Source organism: Mercenaria mercenaria, chromosome 15, assembly GCF_021730395.1.
Source record: "Mercenaria mercenaria strain notata chromosome 15, MADL_Memer_1, whole genome shotgun sequence".
Classification (NCBI taxonomy): Eukaryota; Metazoa; Mollusca; class Bivalvia; order Venerida; family Veneridae; genus Mercenaria; species Mercenaria mercenaria.
The window spans coordinates 3,586,983-3,614,820 of record NC_069375.1 but is presented as its reverse complement, the minus strand read 5'-3'; the positions used below and the strand labels follow the sequence as shown (position 1 = coordinate 3,614,820).

Genomic DNA, 27,838 nt, shown 5'->3' with positions numbered 1-27,838 from the left:
GTAATTAAAAAAAAATTATTGTAAGTGAACAAAAGAAGGATCTGCCAAATAAATCTGTTGACATAAATGAAATTTCAGATCAGTATCTTCATTAGTTACGGAGGTATACCTATTTTAATTTGAAATAAAAGGAGGTAATTTGAAATAAAATCAGTCCATAGTTATTTACCCTGATTGGTGAGGCCAACTAATGACAATAATGAAATTTCAAATAAGTCCTATAAGAACTAACTGAAATAAATCCATTTTGATTACAATCAGGGGAGGTAATCAGATATAAAATAACTCTGAACCTACGCTTGGATCTGATTTGTCATAGAATCCAAGAATTATTGTTGCTGAAGTTATTTTGGAAGTTTGTGTCAAATAAAACCATAAATGAAGTCTCTATAAGGCTGCAAAAGCCAAAATAGCCAATTTTGGACCTTTAAGGGGCTATAACTCGGGAACCCATGATGAAATCTGGCCACTTCAAGAAAGAAACCAAGATCTTGTGGTGATACAAGTTGTGTGCAAGTTTGGTTAAAATCGAATCATAAATGAAGCTGCCATTGTGCAGACAAGGTCAAAATAGCTGATTTTGGCCCTTTCAGGGGCCGTAACTCTGGAACCCATTAAGGGATCTGGCCGGTTCAACTAAGGAATCAAGATCTTATGGTGACACAAGTTTTGTGCAAGTTTGATTAAATTCAAATCATAAATGAAGCTGCTATTGTGCAGACAAGGTCAAAATAGCTAATTCTGGCCCTTTCAGGGGCCATAACTCTGGAACCCATAATGGAATCTCGCCAGTTCAAGAAAGGAACCAAGATCTTATTGTGATACAAGTTTTGTGCAAGTTTGGTTACAATCAAATCATAAATGAAGATGCTATTGTGCAGACAAGGTCAAAATAGCTAATTCTGGCCCTTTCAAGGGCCATAACTCTGGAACCCGCAATGGGATCTAGCCAGTTCAAGAAAGGAACCAAGATCTTATGGTGATACAAGTTGTGTGCCAGTTTGGTTAAAATAAAATCATAAATAAAGCTGCTATTGTGTAGACAAGGTCAAAATAGCTTATTTTGGCCCTTTCAGGGGCCATAACTCTGGAACCCATAATGGGATCTGGCCAGTTCAAGAAAGGAAGCGAGATCTTATGGTGATACAAGTTGTATGCAAGTTTGGTTAAAATAAAATCATAAATGAAACCACTATCATGCAGACAAGAAATTGTTGACGTACGGACGGACTGACGACGGACGAAGGGTGATCACAAAAGCTCACCTTGTCACTATGTGACAGGTGAGCTAAAAAAGCATGGATGAATATTCAACAGCAAAAGCCTTGCTCCAGAAATGCAATCTCCCTACATCACAAACCACAGCAAGATTTCAAGGATGAGCATCAAGCTCAAGGCCTTAATGTCGCTGCATAACCTGCTGAACCAGTTGACAGGAAGACACATGATTATCAAAATGTTTAGCACAAACACTCCCAAGACTGTAACGTTAATGCTAACAAATTTACTAGGATTAAGTAAATAATCCTGTTCTATGGGTTGGTATCGCAACACTGGTATTTTTTAGTGCTAAATAATGAGGCAAGACTTGCATATCTTTAAACAAATTTATTGATAATGTAAAAACAACATTACAGATTAATATAAATACAAAAAATACATATAAATATCATAGAATGATTGATCTATATTAAAAAGTAATTGGAGAAATACATAACACAACAATACTGGAAAAGGCTAAAAATCATTTAATGTCATCCAATTTTAAAAAGAAATTCACAGTCTATCAATAAAATTGCAGTTGCCCTGTATGTCGTCAATGTATAGGAATTACTGTTTTTGACTCGCACTTCTAGAAATTTGTCACAATTTTAAGAACAGGGAGTAAGCATAAAATCATTAGAAATTTTGAGAAATCATTAACTATTTCTGGAATTTAAAAACACATATACAATATATAAACTGTTACAAAATCAGAAAATACATGGAACCAGTAAAATGCAGTTATTGCACAAAATCTACATTCAAGACGTAATTTACATGTATATAAGTTGTCACTAAACATGAATAAAATTTATGGATTTTCCTGCCTAACAGCCATTCACAGCATTTCTATTTTCCTTTCTTAAGCTTTACCTTGTTTTCCATTATAAAACATCCTTCAAATAATTATTCACCTCTTAACCTTTTCAAAATGTCCCAAGCACCAGATTCGTATAACTTGTCCGACATTAAAATATATTCTTATTTTCAAATGATGCAGACGAAAGCTTGAAAATAAAGTTACAAATTCAAAATTGTCTTGAAACATTCTGATCAAGTTATATAGCTGTAACAAGGAGATTCTCACTACTCGGACCATTTCTAAGATTGAGTTGAGGTCCACAGTGTAGGGACCTGTCAGGCCCCATAGCTCCCTGAGATCCCTGGACACGACTTGGATCTGGTCCCTGTCTGAGTTCAGGGTTAGGACCTTTAGCTGATGTGTACTCAGATCTGTAAAGAGAAAACATTTACCATAATCGTACCTGTATACATAGAAATTTTAACTGGAAATATAAAACAAGGTGACAATGACAAACTATTCATATATAATAAGATTAGAAAAGCTATTGTACAAAAGCTTGCTTCTAAAACATTCAAATCACAAGAAAGTACACTAAAACACAAGAATCTACAGTAAAACATCAATTGCTTGAAGTTGCAAGGGGATGAGAAAAATCAAAAGATCCAAAAATAGAAAAGATAACAAAACCAAGGGGAATCATTAATTACTCATTAAGCCCAGGTGCTTGAGCAGTTGATGTTCAGGTGAGCAGTGTTGTACTGTAAATCCTATGACATTTGAAGTTGACACAAGAACTTAGAACAATTTATTTTATTTCAAATAACATCTCAAGAATACATCATCTGTTGCCACAATGTGTTGTTGGGTAAACATAAACAAATGACAAGCTATCTATTAAAAATATTCACAGCAAGACGTTCTTGGTACCAAGTGCACACTGCTGCATACCGGTAAATCACTCTAGGAATTGTATTTGGCAAAAGAATGCATTATATTCCCGTGTTGTTATGATCTGGTTTACAGTTTAATCATGGAGTTGTGATTTCAGTAAGTGTAGTAAAACATACAGAAAATAAGGAAACCATTCACATTCTCACATATATATGAAACTGCAACTTCTTGAATATACTGGCCTTGTAAGTCATGTGTGACTAGAAGGAAGATTTTATGTAGAAGTGTAAATCACGTCTGACTGAAAAGTAGGTTTGGCGTAGAATAAGTCATATTCATACTTACAGGAGTAGACCTTTGTTAGGACCAACACGAAGAGATGGGTCTGGACCCTTTGCCTCTGTCCTGTACTGTGACACATAAACTGGCCTAGCTTGTGGTTGCCTGGATACTACCGACTGGCTTTGACCTCCACTGTAAATAGAATGCATGAAGAAGTGAAACTTTATCATAACTCTATAGTGTTACCATCTGGTATTACTGTACCCATAAAGCTACATGTATATAACAATAGATGTTACCTAACAATATACTGTTTACTCACACCATTCATTGATATAATTCATTCAGCAATGGTAATGTACAAAGTAAATGAAAAGTCTCAGCTTGAAAAAAAACAACTCTTTTTATTCTTCAGATCTGATAAAATCTGTTTTCTGTAGCTGTTTAGGTCAGTCTAAAAACTCGTATCTGACTTCAATTTTTGGTTTCTTATTGCTGAAGAGTTCATCCTATACATAAACAGAAATCGAAATTGGCTAGTAAAAAAATTAAACTTGCATGTGATTTCAAATCCCAACTTCTATGACTGCATAAACTTCATTGTCTTATGCATGTGTTAAGCAAGTAAACTATGTGGAAGTATTGACAATAATATAGATAATCACATATTATGTACATGCATAACTAATAAACAGTTACATACACGTTTTACACAGTTACATCTAACGTACAGTGCAAATTAAAGTTGCTGATCTGAATCACTTTTCCCCTCATTACTATCCAACTGGCTTACTGAAAGAAGGTGGTTCTGCCAAGGTGCCCTCTTGTGCTTTAAACAGTGCTGAAAGAGACAGCTTGGACCTTCCTCCACTATCATAAGTTTGAAAGTCGCTGTATGACATAACTGTCTTCGTGCAACGTTCAAACCTGACATACAAACAAACACAATAAGCATAGTACATTATAAAATACAGTGCAAAGGCTGGTATTGCAGATCCCACATTCTATATTCAGTGAACACATGATTTCCCCAGTCTTCTCATGCATACACACAAGTTAACAATGCCTGTGTCATTGTCCTATCTAAATAAAACAATTTCAGCTGAATTTTTATTTTGTAATCTGTCATGCAACAGAGTTTTAAACCGAAGATTGGAGACCAATCTAACAAGAGTTGTCCGTAAGACAGCATGCTAAACTTTTCACAGCACTTGACTCTGAATTACAGCTTTGCCAGTAAAAACTTAACCTGGTGTAGACTTTGATAGTAAATAACTATTTTAAGTTTCAAGTCAAAAGCTTTGATAGTAACAGAGATATCTGACTTTATCAAAAACTTTAACCAATGGAGACGCCATGGCGAGTGCAATAGCTCTAAGTCAATCTGATATCCAAACTTTGATTTATAACTGTCACATACTTTGTTTCTGCTATGACAAAACTATGATAAGCCTAAGAATGTTTACACATGCAAGATGTCTCTTTTATTTTTATTTTCTTGAACATTTGTGCAGCTCTTCTTCAAGATAATGCATTTATGTCTTAGTGCTTGTCAATATATGTCCCAATATCTGATAATATATGAATACAAAAAAATTAATGAAGCTCAAAATGTATGTGACTGACTAATACTTGAAAGGTACGTTGGAACTGTACTACATCTGTATAACTTCTGTTTTGTAAGTTTGCTGTATCAGTTGAAAAGGAAAATATTTTCGATCTTTAGGAGATATCTTGTCCCATAATTCCCATTTTGATGGCACAACAAAATACACCTTTTTATCTGCCAATATGCTTATATTTTTTTTCCCACTGTATGATTGTTTTCTTTACTCTTGCATGTGTGAACTTTCAGTACTTTCACATGTACATGTAACAAACAAAGCAGATTCAAGCACCAGGCATCCATCAATGGCAGCAACTAAAAATAACTTTTCTGCAACAAAAAAGACATTTATATTTCTACAGGACACTTTCATGCAGAAAGACCTGCTCTCATTGGCTGTGCCTTCATCATGTGATTGAAACGCATCTGCTGATTGATTGTCAACAGCTGTCTCCTGATTAGCTGATTCACCTTCCTGTGGTAATTCAGGCTGCTTGCAGCAGTTCACATTGTTTGTGATACGATTCAGCGTAGCTATTGTAGAACTCAACACATCCTTACTCATTCTATACAAATAATTTAATCATCACATGAATTGAAGCAGATTTTTTTTTTGAATACCAGTCTCACCATTTTAAGTCTTTCCTAAATATATGAATATTTACCATTTTGTATGTTTTTTGTCTACAGATCAGTATTATGTCACTGAGAACAGAACATACATGACCAAGCATAATGAACTAAATCCAACAAGGAAGTCTATTGTTATAGAGATGGTATCAAAGGTCTACATACTTAAAGCTTTTACTGTGTAAGCCTGTAAATAAGTCTCACCAATATTCCATTTAAAGCTATAAATAACACTGGATATACTCTGATTACTGTAATGAATGCCATTTCTACTCCATATGGTCAAAATCCCAAACTCCAGTTTCAAAAGGATATAACTCAATCAAAACACCAAATCTACTACTAAAGCTAGATAGTTGATTCCATAGAGCCGCAATGCTAATGTTCTATGTGCATGTATAACAACTTAAAACTAGAGCTGCTTTTCAGAAAAGCGCATGTCTCCCACAACTGCCTAATCACCTGAATAATACTGAAGTGCCTTGGCCGATTTGGCTAGTAATCAAACTTGGCTGAGAACTTATTGGCAACACATTCTGTTCAAGTTTGGTGAAGATTGGATGAGAAATGTTCAATTTATAGCACAGAAAAGTGTGTAAAGAGTGATTTTCGGTAGTTCAAGGGCCATAATTCTAAAGTACCTGGGCCGATTTGGCTAGCTATTGAATTTGGTTGAGGACTTATTGGCAAACACATTTTGTTAAAGTTTGGTGAAGATCGGATGAGAAATGTTTGACTTAGAGCGCAAACAAAATTTGTGACAGACAGACAGACAGGAGTAAATCAACATGTCTCCCACACCACTGTGTGGCGGGAGACATAATGAGCTGTAGTTTCTGAGGCTCTGTCCTACTTTAGGTGTCTGAAACTAATGAAAAACATTCTGAAGAAAAGAGTAAGAGCAAAATATCTTACTGAGTGACTTGTTTTGCTCTATGTTGTTGTCTCTGATGTGTGGTTGTTGTTGTTGTTGATTTCTTGGGTGAAGGAGTTCTAGATGAGGACTTCCCTGTCGATGGTCTGGAGGCCGAGTCCGAGCTCTTCTTCACAGCTGGTGTTGAACCCCTGGACGGGCTGCTCTTCCCCGCACTGCTGGTAGTACTGTTGTAATAATTATCAATACAATTTGAACATAAATATCTCAAAATCTAATTTATCACTAGCGTATGCTGAACACCGCAGTTATACTTCAAACTGTAAGCAGACCTGTGGTTACACATGCATTTTGAAATACATCAAACTCAAGATAATTTTCATATTCTGAAAACCATGACTGATAAACTAAAATAAATCAAAACACTTTATCCAATTATCAAACAAATTAATGAAAATTAAAATCTGAATAATTAAGAACACAAAGTGTTCTAGTTCAATGAATCCTTGAGCATTTAGACAAGTACACCCTGACAGGACTATGACCATAAGACAGACACCCTGACAGGACAATGACCATAAGACAGACACCCTGACAGGACTATGACCATAAGGCAGACACCCTGACAGGACAATGACCATAAGACAGACACCCTGACAGGACTATGACCATAAGACAGACACCCTGACAGGGCTATGACCATAAGACAGACACCCTGACAGGACTATGACCATAAGACAGACACCCTGACAGGACTATGACCATAAGACAGACACCCTGACAGGACTATGACCATAAGGCAGCCACCCTGACAGGACAATGACCATAAGACAGCCACCCTGACAGGACTATGACCATAAGCAGACACCCTGACAGGACTATGACCATAAGACAGACATCCTGACAGGACTATGACCATAAGACAGACATCCTGACAGGACTATGACCATAAGACAGACACCCCGACAGGACTATGACCATAAGGCAGACACCCCGACAGGACTATGACCATAAGGCAGACACCCCGACAGGACTATGACCATAAGACAGACACCCCGACAGGACTATGACCATAAGACAGACACCCCGACAGGACTATGACCATAAGGCAGACACCCTGACAGGACTGACAGGACTATGACCATAAGGCAGACACCCTGACAGGACTATGACCATAAGGCAGACACCCTGACAGGACTATGACCATAAGACAGACACCCTGACAGGACTATGACCATAAGGCAGACACCGTGACAGGACTATGACCATAAGGCAGGCACCCTGACAGGACTACGCTCCATAAGGCAGACACTGTGACAGGACTACGACCGTAAGGCAGACACCGTGACAGGACTACGACCGTAAGGCAGACACCCTGACAGGACTACGACCGTAAGGCAGACACCCTGACAGGACTACGACCGTAAGGCAGCCACCCTGACAGGACTACGACCGTAAGGCAGACACCCTGACAGGACTACGACCGTAAGGCAGCCACCGTGACAGGACTACGACCGTAAGGCAGACACCCTGACAGGACTACGACCGTAAGGCAGACACCGTGACAGGACTACGACCGTAAGGCAGACACCGTGACAGGACTACGACCATAAGGCAGACACCCTGACAGGACTACGACCATAAGGCAGACACCCTGACAGGACTACGACCATAAGGCAGACACCCTGACAGGACTACGACCATAAGGCAGACACCCTGACAGGACTACGACACCCTGACAGGACTACGACCATAAGGCAGCCACCCTGACAGGACTATGACCATAAGGCAGACACCCTGACAGGACTATGACCATAAGGCAGACAGTGTCAACAGTGAAATACAATAATAAGATCACAACTAACACTCACTTTGATACCCTGGGTGTTTTACAGTTATATCTAAATGTGCTGTTTTGACTTTTGGGTGCCTGTTGTGCTACTCGAACACTATCAATGTTGCTTTTGAAATAGGTATTCTTTTTTAAGACTTTTGATACTTATGTTTTCTAGTAGTTAGGTGTTGATTCAACATGAATAAAACATCTTTTAGTCATATCCATCTTAAATATAACAGGTTCGGCAACTGCTCAATGAGTTACAATTTACCATCAATATCTTCACTTCCTCTGTACAACATCTAATACTTCTGTATTGTACAAAACCTGCGATTTTAACTGCATCTCATATATTTACCTTGGTCTATCATCAAACAATGTAACTGGTTCAAGACTTGCAGGTCCTATAGGAGTTGGAGATGGTGAACGTGGCCTGCTAGAACCTGGTCTGCTTCCAGAGGGTGGTGGACTGCTATCACCTCTACAATTTACAATCACAATAACAAATGACTGCTCAAAACATATTTGCAGTGTTTACTGTAAAATATCGACAATATGGAAGACTAGCCTTAGTTCTACAAACTCACTATGAAGTTTATTTGCAATCTCACTAACAGTTTCAGAGGAATAGTCCAAAGAAACTATTGTGATACAATGATGAACAGATAGACATAACGGGAGATATATTGTAAAGGCAGAAATTTTCGCAAGGGTTTCATTTTCACTGCATTCATGAGCCAAAATTAATCCTAGCATAAATGTTCACTATTAGTACAATTGAAATCCAAGTAGAATAGCAGTTTTACCTTTTCACAAATATTTAACCTCGTGAACACACTCAAAATTTCAAATTCGAGAAATTTTGATCCAGCGAAAATATGTGCTTTTACAGTACTGACAAAGACTGACGCTCACAATGGGTCGCTCACAATGGGTAGCTCACAATGGGTAACTCACAATGGGACGCTCACAATGGGTAGCTCACAATGGGTAGCTCACAATGGGTAACTCACAATGGGTAACTCACAATGGGTAACTCATAATGGGTAGCTCACAATGGGTAGCTCACAATGGGTAACTCACAATGGGACGCTCACAATGGGACGCTCACAATGGGTAACTCACAATGGGTAACTCACAATGGGTAACTCACAATGGGTAGCTCACAATGGGTAACTCACAATGGGTAACTCACAATGGGTACTTTGTGCTAAGGTGAGCTGATACAGTACATTTGAAAATAATAAAATGTATCTTCATGAGTACCTGTAAGGTACTCTGTAGGATAAATTTTTCCATCACAGCCATGAAGGATCAGAATGATCTAGATTTGCTGTGTTCAGCACTGTTTACATCAGATATGCTTTATGCTTCCAAGAAATATACAATTTACCTTTACTTTCTATATTGTAAATGAACTTTTCCATTCTAATGTATCAGATCTACCTATCTCCCAGTGACTATGTATAGCCTCTAACAAAAATGAATGAAACTTTAAAGGCAATCCTCATAACACTAATTTTTACATTTGTTCCAAATATGCACAGGTAAGCTGACCTTAAAAATGGCTGCTACAATTCAAAATAAAGCAATAGTAGAATTATTTAAGTATTTATATAAAAGCCATGTAATGGCAGCCACCTTGACTATTTCCCACTTAAAAAATTTCAAATAGTGACAGCTATAGTGAAGGTTATTGGACAAATAGCATGTGCATTACCCAGTGTTCATCCTCTCCAGGACTTTTTTTGCCCTATCTTCATCATAGTCACACACCTGTAACGCCATCTCAACCACAGAATGCTCCGCTGTCTTAAACTGATTCTTCAGCTTACGAGTCACTGAAACAAAATAAACAGGATGTTGTATTACTACTTCGACTGCCGCTATGCTACCTAACATATTATCATGAATATGGCAGTGAATAGACAGAATATGGTTAACACGAGTTTGTAAGAGTGCATAATGACAACTTTAAATCACTAAACACATTCATATACCAAATTTAAAAGCCCAAATTAATATAACTAGATATATATAGTTTCCAATTAAGAACTGTATCCTGCTTTTCTAGTCTTGATTTGGGTATAAAGTACATCTACATGATTAAAATGCATAATTAGAATATAACCATGACTGTCTTCCATACTCAAATGGAACTCACCTTAACCATGACTCATATCAGATATCATGTACAAGGTATATCTGTATGTTTTAAACTTACACATAACTATATATTTTATACTCAAACGACAAAACAACTTAGACACAGATTTCTGTTAGAATCTTGTACAACTCTTATCACAATTGCAATGTTTAAATTTATCAAGTTCTGCAAGATTTTTAAGCTCAATGTAAGAAAATGCAAAAGAACTGTAATTATCAAAACATGTTGTAATGCATTTCTAATCTACTCTACTAGTACTACAACTGAGATAAAATAAACTTTCTAACATGGCTCGATTTGATTTCCAGTTAAACAAAGAAGGAGTTCAAGCTCTGTATATTCTGGGAAAAACAACAGCTGACGCACAGACCGGTAAGAGAGCATTATGATGTCAAATTTCCGCATGACATACGTTTCATAACTCCTCAGGAAAATGAAGTCCAGCATTAATTTTATCAAAACGTTTAAATGAGCATGTCAGAATAAAAACAAACACGACCTTCTTGTGATTTATCGTCTAATTTACCACAGTTCTTTGTTCAGATGCTCAGGCTGAGCTAACGCCCTCGTGGTTCAATTCCTACGCATCTGAACTCTGAATCGTAGTTTATTACATACACTTTTCTATTCCCCGTTAAGTTACACTAGTACCGGAAATGTCAATATTTTTCCATACACTGACGCCTGAATTTCATATCGGGTGCGTGACGTAATTCAGTGTTTGTTCTTGCACTATTTTTTCTATTTAGTCCAGTATTGTCAATGCTATTCAGGCTATTAAACAAATTTATAATATTTACGTTATATTTATACATGTAGATGTGTATGTAATAAAAAGGTTATTATCTTTGCATCGGGAAATATGCATTCGTTCTTCAGCGGAAGAATATTGCGCTCCTAAAGTCGCGCAATATTTCCGCTGAGAACTCGTGCATATTTCCCGATACAAAGCTAATAACCTATAAAAATTAGATGACAAACCACTCAAAGGCCTTGATTATTTGTTAAATATAAGAAAAGCAGTTTAGATACTAGCCAGTTTACCCATATTCATTTAACCAACTAGTATATATGAAATTACAGCCTTGGCCTCAGTGCAGACAGAATATATCTTACAGCTTTGTTTTTCAGATTCCGACATTTTAGGTTTAGCTGGAGAAGGTGAACGTTTCGGTGACGGCGCTCGTTTCGGTGATGGTGCTCGTGCAGGACTTGTGGTCCTCCCTCCATGTGCAGAGGCGTTCCTGTGGGTAGCTGGAAACTTAGCAGAATAACCCATAGATTCTAGCTGTTCCCTAGTCCTCTTCTCATCATTGTCACATCTGTAACAAATAAAGGTAAAGGTAAATTTTATTTACTGTTGCTTTTTTGAAACACTGAACACTCTGTAGAGCTTTTAAGCGACCCAATTTTAAGAACAGTTAAAGTCTTAACCCTCTCCACCAATGGGTCAACAATGTTGAACAAATGACACTACCATTATGTAACCAATCAAATAACCCAAACTATTTACATATCAACTAAATAATAACTAGGGTAAAAAACAAAATACATTTGTAGTCCTAATTTACATTTATGACTAAACAACAAGACTCAAAAGAATAACTATAAACATATCACCTGCACAAGGCAGTCCCATAAAAAGAACAATCTGTCTGTATTCAGAGTTTTATAGAGTTTATTGTGTGAAATTAATAAAGGGTCTGTATCTCATGGAATTTTAGTCTAATCTAAAAAGCATTACTTTACATAAATCTTCTGATCAAATCCGACCGAACTCATCCTTCCATGTTATGCACTAATGAACATTTACATTTGCCTTATTCTTTTCCATTGAAAATTATGAGGTTCATTTCGTATGAACAGCAAAAGGAAAAGCGCGAAAGTTATGTCATCGCTGCCTAGTGATAACCAACCGCTGTTTTGATGACGTCCGCATATAGTCAGGGAGAACGTTCCTTATATGACGTTGCAGTTGTTCTGCTTGGTGAACAGAATGGCCAGGAAGCTGATTTTAATGTTAAATGCCGCAACATAATTATATGCAATTTATAATATTATCTTGTTTACAAATGGAAAGGAAATATAATGTAAATATAAGAAATGAAGCTATTTTTTTTCGGTGTTCATGCGAAATGAACGACAGAATAGGGTTGGCAAATTAAACATGAATCACGATTCATAGATTTGCTGATCCTATTCTGTCGTCCATTTCGCATGAACACTGAAAAAAAATCATTTCATTTCTTAAAAAGAGACAAGTCTTTTACAACATTATGTACGCCATACAAACAAAGGGAAATCTATTTATTTCATCATTTGAGAGATAAAAAAATTGTATCTCCCGCATATTTCCTCTAACTTATGAAGACAAGAGGACCATGATGGTCCTGAATCGCTCACCTCTTCCCACATGACCCAGTTTTGAGTATGACGTCGTTTTTTCTATTATTTGACACAGTGACCTAGTTTTTGAGCTCATGTGACCCAGTTCTGAACTTGACCTAGATATTATCAAGATAAAAATTCTGACCAATTTTCAAGAAGATCCATTGAAAAATATGGTCTCTAGAGATGTCACAAGGTTTTTCTATTATTTGACCTATTGGCCTAGTTTTCGAAGGTACGTGACCCTGTTTTGAATTTTACTAGATATCATCAAGGTGAACATTCTCACTAATTTTCATGAAGATCTCATGAAAAATATGGCCTCTAGAGAGGTCACAAGGTTTTTCTATTTTTATACCTACTGGCCTAGTTTTTGAACGCACGTGACCCAGTTTCGAAAATGACCTAGATATCATCAAGGTGAACATTCAGATCAATTTTCATGAAGATCCATTGAAAAATATGGCCTCTAGAGAGGTCAAAAGATTTTAATAATTTTAGACCTACTGACCTAGTTTTTGACCCAGTTTCAAATTTGACCTAGATATCATCAAGATGAACATTCAGACCAACTTTCATATAGATCCCATGAAAAGTATGGCCTCTAGAGAGGTCACAAGGTTTTTTTATTATTTGACCTACTGACCTAGTTTTTTAAGGCACGTGACCCAGTTTCAAACTTGACCTAGATATCATCAAGGTGAACATTCTGACCAATTTTTATGGAGATCCATTCACAAGTATGGCCTCTAGAGAGGTCACAAGGTTTTTCTATTTTTAGACCAACTGACCTAGTTCTTGACCGCACATGACCCTGTTTCGAACTTGACCTAGATATCATCAAGATGAACATTCAGACCAACTTTCATACAGATCCCATGAAAAATATGGCCTTTAGAGAGGTCACAAGGTTTTTCTATTATTTGATCTACTGACCTAATTTTTGATGGCACGTGACCCACTTTCGAAACTGACCTAGATATCATCAAGATGAACATTCAGACCAACTTTCAGACAGATCCCATGAAATATATGGCCTCTAGAGAGGTCACAAGGTTTTTCTATTATTTGACCTACTGACCTAGTTATTGAAGGCACGTGACCCAGTTTCGAACCTGACCTAGATATCATCAAGGTGAACATTCTGACCAATTTTCATGAAGATCTCATGAAATATATGGCCTCTAGAGAGGTCACAAGGTTTTTCTATTTTTCGAACCTACTGACCTAGTTTTTGACCGCACGTGACCCAGTTTCGAACTTGACCTAGATATCATCAAGATGAACATTCAGACCAACTTTCATACAGATCCCATGAAAAATGTGGCCTTTAGAGAGGTCACAAGGTTTTTCTATTATTTGACCTACTGACCTAGTTTTTGATGGCACGTGACCCGGTTTCTAAACTGACCTAAATATCATCAAGATGAACGTTCTGACTAATTTTCTTGAAGATCTTGTGAAATATATGGCCTCTAGAGAGGTCACAAGGTTTTTCTATTTTTAGACCTACTGACCTAGTTTTTGAAGGCACGTGACCCAGTTTCAAACTTGACCTAGATATCACCAAGGTAAACATTCTGACCACTTTTCATGAAGATCTTGTGAAATATATGGCCTCTAGAGAGGTCACAAGGTTTTTCTATTTTTAGACCTACTGACCTAGTTTTTGAAGGCACGTGACCCAGTTTCGAATTTGACCTAGATATCATCAAGATGAACATTCTGACCAACTTTCATAAAGATCCCATGAAAAATGTGACCTCTAGAGTGGTCACAAGCAAAAGTTTACAGACGCACGGACGGACGACGGACACTGCGCGATCACAAAAGCTCACCTTGTCACTTTGTGACAGGTGAGCTAATAACATGTCCTCAGCCTCTCTAACTTTTCCACCATTCTAGGGGGTGGACTGAATACTTACGAAGATAACATGTCCTCAACGAGTCCAGCATCTACTGTAGGAAACATGGCCTTCAGCCTCTCTAACATGTCCACCATTCTAGGGGGTGGACTGAATACTTACGAAGATAACATGTCCTCAACGAGTCCAGCATCTACTGTAGGAAACATGGCCTTCAGCCTCTCTAACTTGTCCACCATTCTAGGGGGTGGACTGAATACTTACGAAGATAACATGTCCTCAACTAGTCCAGCATCTACTGTAGGAAACATGGCCTTCAGCCTCTCTAACTTGTCCACCATTCTAGGGGGTGGACTGAATACTTACGAAGATAACATGTCCTCAACGAGTCCAGCATCTACTGTAGGAAACATGGCCTTCAGCCTCTCTAACATGTCCACCATTCTAGGGGGTGGACTGAATACTTACGAAGATAACATGTCCTCAACGAGTCCAGCATCTACTGTAGGAAACATGGCCTTCAGCCTCTCTAACTTGTCCACCATTCTAGGGGGTGGACTGAATACTTACGAAGATAACATGTCCTCAACGAGTCCAGCATCTACTGTAGGAAACATGGCCTTCAGCCTCTCTAACTTGTCCACCATTCTAGGGGGTGGACTGAATACTTACGAAGATAACATGTCCTCAACGAGTCCAGCATCTACTGTAGGAAACATGGCCTTCAGCCTCTCTAACTTGTCCACCATTCTAGGGGGTGGACTGAATACTTACGAAGATAACATGTCCTCAACGAGTCCAGCATCTACTGTAGGAAACATGGCCTTCAGCCTCTCTAACATGTCCACCTTTCTAGGGGGTGGATGGGATACTGCCTGCCTCTTGTATCCCTTGTTAAACAATTCATTAGTTGTTTTCACTACATTGTTGCTGTGTCTGAAAAGACAAAATGAAAATTACAAATACAATCTTGGCCTACTTACAGGTTCTAAGCATCTATTTTTATTAGTTTCTTCTTTTATATGCTTAACCTGACAGTAAAAATTAGAAACAGCCAGTGTCTTTCAAATTCAACATGAATTTAAGCCAGTATCATGGATCTAATCCTAGTGTTACAGATTTCAGCCCATATTTTAGATTTCAGCCAGTATCATGGACTTCAGTCCAATTTTTAGATTTCAGCCAGTATTACTGATTTTAGCTAGTATTATTGTACATGCGTGTTGTGTTTTTTTGGCCTTGGATATATACCACACCCATGTAAAAAGGGAACACATTTGTTCTTAAAAGTAAACAGACCATGTTCAGAAAACAAAATGACAGTACTACTAACAAGCTTAATGAGAGGCAGCTTACTTTTCTAGCAGAGATTTGATCATGTCCTCTGGTGCAGAGGGAAAGGACTGTTTGATTTCATGAAGTTTCATCAAGTCAACCTTGTGCTGAAATATGAAAACATTATGTTAATATCACAATATTATCAGAAATGTTAAGGCACAAACTTGGTTTGTATATAACATATAAGGCTTAAGGTAGTTCTGCACGTTTGAAAAACCGGAAGTGATGGCGTAACGTCACTTATCCGGAAAACGTAGAATAATGCCTGGATTCGGAGTACGGAAACAAAAATCAGTTTATGAATTAAGGGCAACCTGTGAATAAATGTATTAAAATGGCACTGTTACTATCTTTCTAAAGTTAAAATATGATATTAAAACATCTTACACATTAAATAATTCAAAATAATGTCTTAAAATTAGCTTGAAATAGGCGGCTCACTTTAATCGTAGCCAAATATCTCAAAAATAAGCACACGAACCTGTACATTTTATTTCAACATATTATAGGCCATATGTCTATTTATGACTGTGAGAAGTTTCATTAAAATCTACATTGTAGAAATATTTCTATTCGCGAAAATGTTTTGAAAATTGCGTTTTTCCCATAGACTCCCATTATGAAAACTTGCGTGAGGTCGAAATTTTTCAAATCAGTCTAGCAAAAAATCAATCACACGACCCTATCTTTTTTATTTGCTGAATTTTCTGAGAATATTCCGAAGTTTTGAAAAATCAGAGTTTAATAAAATTCTACATTGTAGAAAAAATTTCGATCCTAAAGTGCAGAACTACCTTAAAGGGAATAATTCAATTATGTTAATTCCATCTGCTAGGATTTTTTTAATCATTTAAAGAAACGAAAGAATTTTCAAAATCGGCTTAAAAATGAAAAATTTATCAGCATCTAAATATTTGATCAAAATGGCCACCATTTTGTTACCATGACAACAGAAAACAAAATGGCAGATCCATTACATTTCTATATACATATTTGAACTGTATTTACTTATTTCTATAAAACTATCTCTCTATTTTTTCCAGCTATAATGAAAGAAATTACCATGTTTTACATCTTACACTCCAGAAACATATAAATCAACCTATCTAAAAGCTTATTTGCTAAAAAAGAATTTATCAGTGTGTAAATGATGTCATAAACACACTAAAATGGCTGCCTCCATGACAGGCCATTTTCTTAAATTTCAAACTGCCATATCTTTTTCAATAGTGGTCCAATTTTAAAAAACCTATTAGCGTTACAAAAGGCTTGAGGATGGCTTTCATATGAAATTAACTTATTGTAAGGCATCCCTTGCCCTTTAGGAATGACACAGACACTAACCAGATTTGATTAGATCTGTCATTACACAAACCCATTTTAAGATGTTAAGGTAGTTTTGTATGTTTAATAAATTGAAAGTGATGGCTTATAACCTAGAATAAAAGCTGGGTCTGGAATCCTGAACATAAATCATGCCTTAACAAAATGGCAACCTGTGTGATAAATGATAAAATGTGTGATGTTACTATCTTTCTGTTGATCTGAAATACTAACAAAAACACTGCAACACAGAGCAATATATGTCCATAAGTATGACCTTTGACCCCTAAGTGTGACCTTGACCTTGAAATGAACAATCCAGAACATGCGCTCTGCATGTTGTCTTGATGTGGTGAACATTTTTGTCAAGTTTCTTCGAAATCCTCCAAGGGTTCAGGTATGACCTTTGACCCATACATGTGACCCTGACCTTGAAGCGATCCATTCAAAACATGTGCTCTGCAAATCAACTTGGTGTGGTGAAAATTTGAGTCAAGTTTCTTTAAAATCCTTCCAGCAGTGACCTTTGACCCGTAAGTGTGACCTTGACCTAAAAGCAAGCCATCCAGAACATGCACTCTGCATGTTGTCTCACTATGGTGTAATTTTTTGTTGTTTCTTCGAAATCCTTTAAGGGGTTCAACAGTCACAGAGCAGACACAAAATTGCCAACAGAATGACAGGCCGATGGAAGGACACTGGCGTCATAACATAATACGTCCTTTCGAGTGTATAATAAAAATTAATTTCAAATATTGTCATAAAATCAGCTTGAAATTTGTGATAGTAAATTAGTTCAAAATTAAGCACACAAACCTGTAGCAGTAAGCAAAATTATGAGACAATAAATAATCTATTTAACAGAAAGACTCAGCTCTGTCATGCCATAGAAACAAAAGGCACATGTAAAAGCAAGCAAACACAATTATATGTAGACAGAATTTAATGCACATACATATAAGTTCCAATACACATTAGTTCAAAGTGCATCTTTCATTAAAATATTTTATCATTAGACACTAGTTACTTTAAATAAAATAAAGGAAATATTTAACTAAATTTGGCTAAATATAAAACTAAACTGTGCATCCTTTCACTATTAAATGTCATGTGAACGCAGTGAGTTTTGAGTCGCTCGCATTAATATTCATGTGAAATTTCCTGTAATACTTCAAAATTAGACAGCAAACTCCAATGCTGACAAGAAATTACAATGGGAGACTGCTGTTGAAAATATAAATTTGCCATTTATTTGGATATTTGGCAAAGCAGAAAAAAATTGTTAAATTTCTCGAGGGTGACTTTATATTAGTTTATTAAGGACTATGCTATTTCGACAATGCAAAATTCGTATGTAAAACTGAGATTGTCGTAACAACGCGAGAAATGCACGGGGATCAAAAAGAAACTAATAATTATAAGAAAATGTATCTCCGAATAAATTATAAAGTATCAATTACACTCAAAAACATGTCCCAACAGTGCACTAGAAGAAAATGCATAGAAATTTTCGGTGTAAGTATTTGGTACCGTAAGTCTCTCATATATATACAATATATATATTCTTCAATCAAGGATATGTCAGTGTAAATGAGCTGAGCGTTAGCTTTCTAAGAAAACGCCGTTAAACTATGTTACACGAATCACACGTGCACCGCTCTTTACAAAACTGTGTCCGCCATGTTTTCTTCAGTGAAACGAAATAAAGGAGTAATTTACCTTAGATTTCCTTATTGTAGAGTACGATTGACTTTCTAATCTAAATAAAACATCACTTTTTAATAACATCCCACTGTCCGATCTTTCTGATCACTTAACGATCACTCACAATTACAAAATAAAACCAACGTGTCATCAAAATTATCACTTACACGGCTTCATGGGACATCACGGCCTACTAACATTAAATTTGTAATCATGCGCCAACCAAACAAATGATGAAAGATCGGTACTTTTTTCAAAGACATGTTTTATTTCCGTAATTTTCTGATATTTTAACCTTCAAACAACCGAATTGTATGCACAGAAATAACGAAACATTTATGCAATATAGCTTTTAGTATAAATTTTGGATCTATCTTTTTCCAGCCCAACAACAGACATGTATATGTCACAACCCGTCTGTCCTCGAAATCAGTGTCAAAGGTTACTAGAACATAAATACAATAAATAAACAACCGCTACTATGTTCTTGTAAGTCCATGTAAGATGAAACGGCTCGTGTTTATACATTCATATATATTCCGTATCGGGAACATTGACAATCACAAGTCGATCCTTACCACGAACATGAAAACAGTTATTTATATGCCTTTGTTTACATTTCAAAAGTAACTATTTACATATACGTTCAAGAACGAAATTTCGTGCTTCCGACCCACATGGTGTGTAAACTTCTGTATTTAAAAGTATGGTGTATTCGCAAACCATTTGTAACTTCCGACTGGTAAATGTCATTGTCATTATGTTTACGAAATTTAATTGAATATTTATGTTTTATACTTGCAAAAGAAAAACTTGATGGTCATGGTCGCTGGCTTCGAATTCCTCGCCCATCACCGACGTGGGATCAAAAACCCACTTGAGGTGTGAAACTTTTCACGTAAGGAAGCCATCCAACTGAGGTTAGGTCTCGATCTAGGTACTAGTCTGAGCCTCAAAAAATGTCTGGAGGGACCCCTGGAGCCTTTCACCACCAACAAAACCTGGGAAAAAGTTCATTGTGTCGTTTCGGTGTTAGTCACAATTAAACAAAATAAACATTGTTCCCGTTTTTGTTTGTTGTTTTATATAAATGAATATGCAAAAAGGGTTTTGTTTGTTTCAGTGTAAACGTCAAAATATAATATTACAATTATATATCAACAGTGAACGCCACATGCATTATTTGTTCACGAGGGGTTATGCTTTAATCTTACAGGTAAAACAAATATATTCCTATTGTATAAAGGTAAAGGTAAATATATATGTATATGTGTGTGTACTCGTGGAATTAAATGTTAAGTGTAAAAAGTATATATTCACAGTTCAAATCATCCATGCTAAATAATACGTACGATATGTTTGCTTTCTCACTGTCTAACATGTTCGAAATGATTTATTCGATTTTTATCATAGAGTTCTAGTTTATTTTTCACCTTAAATTAAAGCAAACGTGTTCAATATAATTTTAAAACAAACTCTGAAGTTTAGTAGGTTGTAGCATTCTCTAGGTCAATGGTATTTTTATTACCTCTGAGTCAGTCATTATCTATTGTAAAAAAAAAATCTTTTTAACCAAAGTGGAAAAATTCAGGTACTTGAAAATGCAGCTTTCTAAAGTTAGAATTCTCGATGTCATTTGTCAGGCATACCTTGTAAATAAATAATATTATTACAAAAATTAATACTGCATTTCTTTTGTTGCACTTTGCGGACTTATGATAAAGTATTTATGTGCATCTGTTCACAACGAAGCACTGACCCTGAGGACTATGTATGGGAAAATATAAGAGTGAACTAAGTGTTGACTGAAAAAGGGCAATATTTATTTTGCCGAGCAATACCTTAAAAATATATATTTCACATATCTGGCGAAAAATACCGCTTAACAAATATATATTTTCACATATCTGTGCGAAAAATACCGCCATTGCAAAACAATACATTAAAAAAAATATATATTTTCACATGTCGGGCAGAAAATACCGCGAAAAATACCTTAAACAATTATATATTTTCACATATCTGGGCGAAACATACCGTCCTAGCAAATAGATATGTTCTCAATATCTGAATGGAGTTACAGTCCAATACCATAACAAATATATATATTCACATATTAGGGCGGATATAACCGCCGAAAGTATATCAAGAAATGTAGATGAATTTGCATATAAGAGCAATCTTTCAAAATTAGAAAACTGTCACTTGAAAGAGGAGGCGGAATGGCATGTGGTGGTAAGATAAAACCAGAAATTAGCCAAAATAAAATTAAAGAAAGAAGCGTGCTATTCACTCTTGAATGCTGACGAAGAAGGAAGATGCCGTTTCACGATTGGTTCAACGGTATAAAAGGAATACATTGATTGGCTTTTACCGTAGTATATAAATTAACATATTTCAGAATAGGACCGATTTGCTCCAAATGTACAACAATGACATAAAAATTTTTATCTACCTATAAAATTCATATATATATGAGCAGTACAATTCCTGTAAATGAGCACTACGTAAGCGCTCAGGCCCCTCTCGCACACCATACCTATAGTTCGGACTTCTTTAATGTGTAAAGGGCATGTGCACAAAAATGACAAATTTTGCCAACACCTGGTAAATTGTAATGTGTTTTTTAGAAAAGTAATAAACGGAAATAGAAAAATAGCTCTCAGCTCATTTACACGGATAGTTTAGCTTTATTATGTATGTTATAGTTTTTCGCAGTTATGCACGATGTTATAGAATACTTACCTCGAAAATTGTGACACGAACATACTGATAACTTTTCCCACTTTACTTTTTAAATTAAAGTAAGAGTTCAGCACTTCATTGTTTTGATGTATTGTCACATTGGAATAACGTTTGTTTTACAGTAACTTCGAAATTAATCAGAAATAATATCATGTACCCCACCCACCTAATTCATAATTTCAAAATAGCATAGGCCTTAAACCATGTTTCTTTTGCCGATATGTGTCGTAGTTTAGTCATATGACACCGAGGTTGGGGTATACCTTTGGAATGGAACAGATTTTAGTAACATTTGTTCAAAAAATAACCTGTCAGTTCTTTAGTGATAGAACAAATTCATACTGTGGTTAGTTAAACCTTATACTGGACACGATGGATTCTGCTTCTGCGACCAGTGCAGACCAAGATCAACCTGCACATCCGTCCAGTCTGATCATGATCTGCACTGTTCACTATTTAGTCACTATCTTTTTGGTATGTGCCCATTTTAACAGTTAATAGTACTGTCCAAATTGAAAGATGGACAAGTTAATTAAAGAACTTCTAAGCAAGGTAAGGGTTCACTATTTATACAGACAAATCTGTTCATTTCAGGTTTACATAGATGCAGTATAATAATTGCTGACTGTCTTTTTTCAAATAGAATATTTGGGTACAAGATATTTCTCTTAATAAACTTTAATAAGTAAGGCAGTTTAAGATCTAAACTGAAGGAAAATATTATTTGCCGATACTGTTACTAAATACCATCAGGTGTAAAATATTCTGTTAGTACAAAATGCAACAAAGCAAAAAAGAGACCTAGGTAGTTAGAACCACAATGTTGCTTCAGACTTGTGTTGAATCATCACACCACGAAAACCTGTTACTTGAGGTTACCGTATTTCAGGAACTGTGTCTATAAAGGTGCATGTGAAAGGTCAAAGTGCAAGGCTGAGTGATACATACATCAGAAGAGGAGGCGAAAAGTTTATCAAAATCTTCGGGATTTTCCCACTCATCATCGTCGCTGCTTCCACTATCACGTGTTGTTGTTGATCCGAACTGCTTCAACATGGTTGTCATGGCAACGTTTTGACCTTGACCTCCAGCTGTGTTCATAGTTTGAGGGTTCAGAAACTGAGGAGTGTAAATGAATACTATGAAATCAATTTTCAGCCACAAACAGCAGCACATAGGCATAATATATCTAACACCTGTAGCAGAATCCAGACAAAATCCCCCCTGGACAAAATCCCTCCTACCCAAATTGATCTCTCCCCTTACATATCTTCATTTTCAATTGACTGGGTTAAAAAAACTGATAATTAACATCACTTTCAAAACTGTTTTTTTCCCAAATCAAAGGTTGGTGGCAGGGGGAGCCTTGGCCAAACCGAGTGGAAGGAATTTTGTCCACAGATGGATTGTATTCTACATGCCTCCCTTTCAACACATGTACAAAAACTGGTTAGTATTTCAAAAGCAAAAAGGAAAGCCATTCATGCCAAATACATTCATGAATGAATGACATCTCTCTCTTACCAATATTGTGAAATGGCATCTTCTACATTTATGACAACTGATCATATCTTCGTCTCAATACAAAAATTAATGTGGCTAACTGCTTTGTTATGTCAATGTATTTAACCACAGTTTGCAATGAGGTGACAACTATTTGAACTGCGTCATGCTAAAACCAGCCTTATGGCGACTGCGACCAGTACGGATCCAGATCAGCCTGCACATCTGTGCACTGATCAGGATCCATTTGTTCGCTATTCAGTCAGTATAGGTACTACGAGGTGGTCAGTGAACAATATGGATCTTCGTCAGACTGCACAGATATGCAGGCTGATCTGGATCCAAAATGGTCGCAATCGCCATAAGGCTGGTGTTCACATGACGTGGCTCATTTCATTCCGTATAATCTACACTTTTATACTTGTGAATTTATGAAAACTGATTTCATAGTATTTTGGTATATATCTGTATACAGGTAGCATGTATAGTAAATGGATTGATAGTCTACTGGATTATACATGTAGTAAGGAACTGCTAAATAACATTTGTACAAGAAGATCAAGATTTCAAAATGGTTTCCTGTGAGCTGCAAATTAATATTGGTAATTTCAATTAAAGACAACAAGTGCTACACTTTTATGCAAGAAAAAATGTCTAATGAGAAGAAATTGTATTAGAAAAACCAAAATCCTAATATATAAAGTCCCATGCACATAACATAAATTATAAATTTTAAATTCCACTGACAGATGATGACATGTAGTTTTATCAGGTTTTTTTAGCCTATGCATGTCACCTTAAGAAAAATTACCGCACTATTTTGGGAAAGGGGAATAAAATTCCTGACATAAAGTAAAATTTAGGGAGAGACGACATGATCTGCAATAGCTTTTCTGAGAAAAGATGCCTCTTCTAGAAGGTTAAAAAAGCCCTACTTGGAACATTAATGTCAAAGTAATATTAAATGTTAAAATCCCTTGGATAGCAGTTCTGGACAGGATATAAAACCACACTTGACCTTTGAAAATTTCAGCCCTGGGACAAAAACACAGATGTTTTTACATGCAAAATATACCGGTACAATAGATCAACATAGAGTAAAGAACTTGCATAACAGTAAAAACATAAAAGCATATCATTAAGTTAGCTAAACTGAAAAACACAGAACTTTATCTTCTAAAATTGACAAGAAATGCAAACATTTTGCTATAATATCATCAATTACTACTAAATAATACATTGCAGGACAACGCTTCTTTCAATATCACCGGCACGTTAGCAAGAAAAGAAACAATTGAGCCACGCTATAAGAAAACCAACATAGTGCATATGCGACCAGCATGGATCCAGACCAGGTTGCACATCTGCACAGTCTGGTCAGGATCCATGATGTTCACTTTCAAAGCCTATTGCAATTACAGAAACCATAAGCGAACAGCATGAATCCTGACCAGACTGCGGATGCGCAGGCTGGTCTGGATCCATGCTTGTCACAAACGCATTATGTTGGTTTTCTCATGGCGCATCTCAATTATTTATTTCTAAGTAAGCATCAGCTAAAGCAAAAATTATGTTATAGCAAGCTGAGCCATTTATACTTGTTTTCTTACAGAAAAAGTGAAAATGACAGAAAACAGTTGATAATTTTATGATTATAAATTTGTTACAATTATCTTTAGTTGTATTGACACAACAACAAAATTCACAAAAACTTGAGTAATTGAACATAATGATTTCCAAGTTTATGACTATATAAACAACACCTGGCCTTAATTGACGTAGTGCTTGAGTATCTGATACTCCTTCCACATAGAACCAGCTTGCTTACAAAAGCTATACCCAAAATGTCTTAGTTGACATAAGGGGCCCTGGCCCGAGGGAGTAGACATCTCAGATGCAGAAAAACATTAATGAAGGCTTTGAAAACACTCAGTTTCTGAGAAACCAGCTTACATGTATAATTCTGCTAAAATTTCCAACTTATAAAAGGGCTTTATTTTGCCAATGTAAGCAGTGATAATAAACTGCCTTACTTGTTCTATCTTGTGATGCAGATAAGATACGTGTGGTGTTCAAAGTGTTTGAAAAGCTCTGAAAGCTTTCTATCAGCCTAGAAGTGTCTGAGAATCAGTTTACAAAAAGTTCTATGTTTACCCTAAAGGGCATTACTTTGACAAAATGTCTCCAAGAGTTATGAAACATGCTATATGAGGTCATCTTAATATGATATAAATGGTGTTTGTAAAGTTTGAAAGTATTCAACCTAGTCTGCTTATATACAAAACTTTAACCAAATTTCTAAATTAAAAAGGCATAACTTAGCTATATGTTACTTGTACTATGAAGTAACTTCAAGATGCTGAAGACATTAACATTTGGTGTAGAAGTGCTAAAGAAACCTGCTTATAAGCAAAACTTCCTTTATGTGGACACAGACATGGACAAAGGACGACAACAGAGGTCTACTTTTTGAAACATTCCAGTCAAGCAAGAAGTCAGGAAAAAAACAAAAATCTTTGCGGATGGATGAAGGTGTTACCACAGAGTTCTGTCTAACGGGAAAGGACAGGTGTGCATGGTTTAGAAACAATCATACCCGGAACAGAAGATATTTATTAATAAAGATGTTAAGAGGAAAGTGAAATTTACCTTTTCAAGTTTTGGGTTGTTTGGGTGTTGTGTTAGGGTTAATGTGTGTTGTATGTGGACAGAACATGGGGATAGCTTGGTCTGGAACTAGAAACACATGGAGATAATAAAAATTGGATGTGGCATATAAACATTTTGTATTGGGGTGAAACTGTGGAGCAAATATTAAAAGGGTAGGGTTAGGGGACAGTCTGTTACATCTTTAAGAGGAGAACAAATTATTTATAAAACTTCGTACTCTGGAGGAGGGGGAAGGGTGTGTAATGGAATGTAAAGGAATAGAATGTGTTGTTTCTTATACTAATGAAATGTTTTGTGTTGTTATTGTTTATTAACAATATTACATTAAGTCAGAAAGATACCTGTGCAGCAGCAGCATGATGTGTTGTTTTGGCTTCTGAACTCCAGGTGTGAATCTTGGATCTTGCCATGATGTTGAACTTGTGCTAAATGGGTTTATGAAGAAACTTGAAAAACAGGCCACAGTAATTTAATTACAGTTTAATTGAACGATACTTTTTATGTTTTCCCTTATTTTTTCTATAACTGTTATTTAAATAAACATTCTTCTTTAAAGTTGAAAGGCAATGTGTCCTTTGTGTTAATTCCATTGGTAGATTTTCTTGAATTTAAGTGAAAGAATTTTCAAAATCAACTTAAAAATGAGAAGGTTTTGAGCATTTAAATATTTTATCAAATTGGTGGCAATTTTGTTTCCATGGCAACAAAAAAGAGAATGGCAGATTTATTAAAGTTCTAGACACATATCTGGACTGTATTTACTTATTTTTGTAAAACAATTTTTCTAGGGTTATAATGAAAGAAATTAACATGTTTTACATTTGACACTCAAGAAACATATATGAAGTTAATCTATTTAAAAGGTTATTTGTTAAATAAAGAATTCAGCAGCGAGTAAATGATGTCAGATAACTCACTAAATGGTCTAACCTCCTGATCATCCATTTTCTTAATTTTTAAACTACAATATCTTATTTTCAGTAATTATCTGATTTTGACCAAGAGCTGTCAGTGGGAAGCGTGCTTTGTCTATGCTCAGTGCTTGATAGTATAAGCTATGAGTAAAACTTATAATCATTACAATAAGCTTTATTCTAAGTCGAAATGGAGGCCATTAATTTCAGTCAAAATGCTTGATAGAGTTGCTCCTCCTTTTTACAGACTGGGGTCATGACGGTTAACAAGTATGCAAAATATCAAAGCAATACCTCAATGGACTTTGAAAATATTTGGGGTGGTACACAAACTTTAACATTTGTGTGACGCTCACGCTAAGCCGACGCTTGGGCGAGTAGAATAGCTCCCCTATTCTTCGAATAGTCAAGCTAAAAATTCTTTCAGTGTTATGAATGGCTTAAAGATTGCTTTCATATAAAATTAACTTATTGTCAGGATTTCCTTGCCCTTTAAACCAAGGTTCTAGCTAGGGCTGTCATTGATTGGGTCTAAGGCATATCCAGATACCGATATATCAGAAAGTACAATTATCGATTGGATACATCGATATATCGATGAGTAAGTTAGATTAACAACCTATTTGTTCAATGCATATATATCCCTTCCTGTAAATGTCTTTTTTTAATTTTATTGGCCTACTTTTCATATTAATGTTTGATTGTGTTGGTATTTTGTATTTATGAAAATATAAAGAAACAAATAAAAATTAATAAAATCTTCATTTTTTTCTGCCTTCACTTCTCTTTTGCATTTATCTAAATTACAACTTTGTAAGCATATTTGTTTTTGAGGGTCTGAGTGTTTATTGGATAGTTTTCTCTCTGTAAAATATCGATTTTTGAAAAATGGGATAATCGATATACGGATCGACCAAAAAAATATAACGTGATACATCGATATCGTTTCTATTAGTTGGAAATTGTTTGAGTAAATGCTATTACTGTTTTATATACAAAAAAAGGAAATTTATTTTATGTAATTGATTATCCT

At 35.9% G+C, this 27,838-nt stretch overlaps 1 protein-coding gene across 3 annotated transcripts; it reads right to left on the bottom strand.

Annotated features, from left to right (window-relative positions):
- Positions 1–1,732: 1,732 nt before the first annotated feature.
- Positions 1,733–26,303, bottom strand: LOC123544445 (uncharacterized). Of its 3 annotated transcripts, XM_053524410.1 has the most exons (11): positions 26,233–26,303; positions 22,667–22,837; positions 15,965–16,050; positions 15,383–15,544; positions 11,472–11,677; positions 9,909–10,029; positions 8,547–8,669; positions 6,393–6,578; positions 5,231–5,413; positions 3,305–3,433; positions 1,733–2,496 (listed from the first exon to the last, which is right to left on the bottom strand). In XM_053524410.1, the coding sequence occupies exons 1-11, from the start codon at positions 26,299–26,301 to the stop codon at positions 2,322–2,324; spliced, it is 1,611 nt and encodes a 536-aa protein (XP_053380385.1). In that variant the 5' UTR covers positions 26,302–26,303; the 3' UTR covers positions 1,733–2,321. The 3 variants fall into 3 exon arrangements, with proteins under 3 accessions (XP_053380385.1, XP_053380387.1, XP_053380386.1); XM_053524412.1 differs by lacking the exon at positions 5,231–5,413; XM_053524411.1 differs by lacking the exon at positions 22,667–22,837.
- Positions 26,304–27,838: the final 1,535 nt, after the last annotated feature.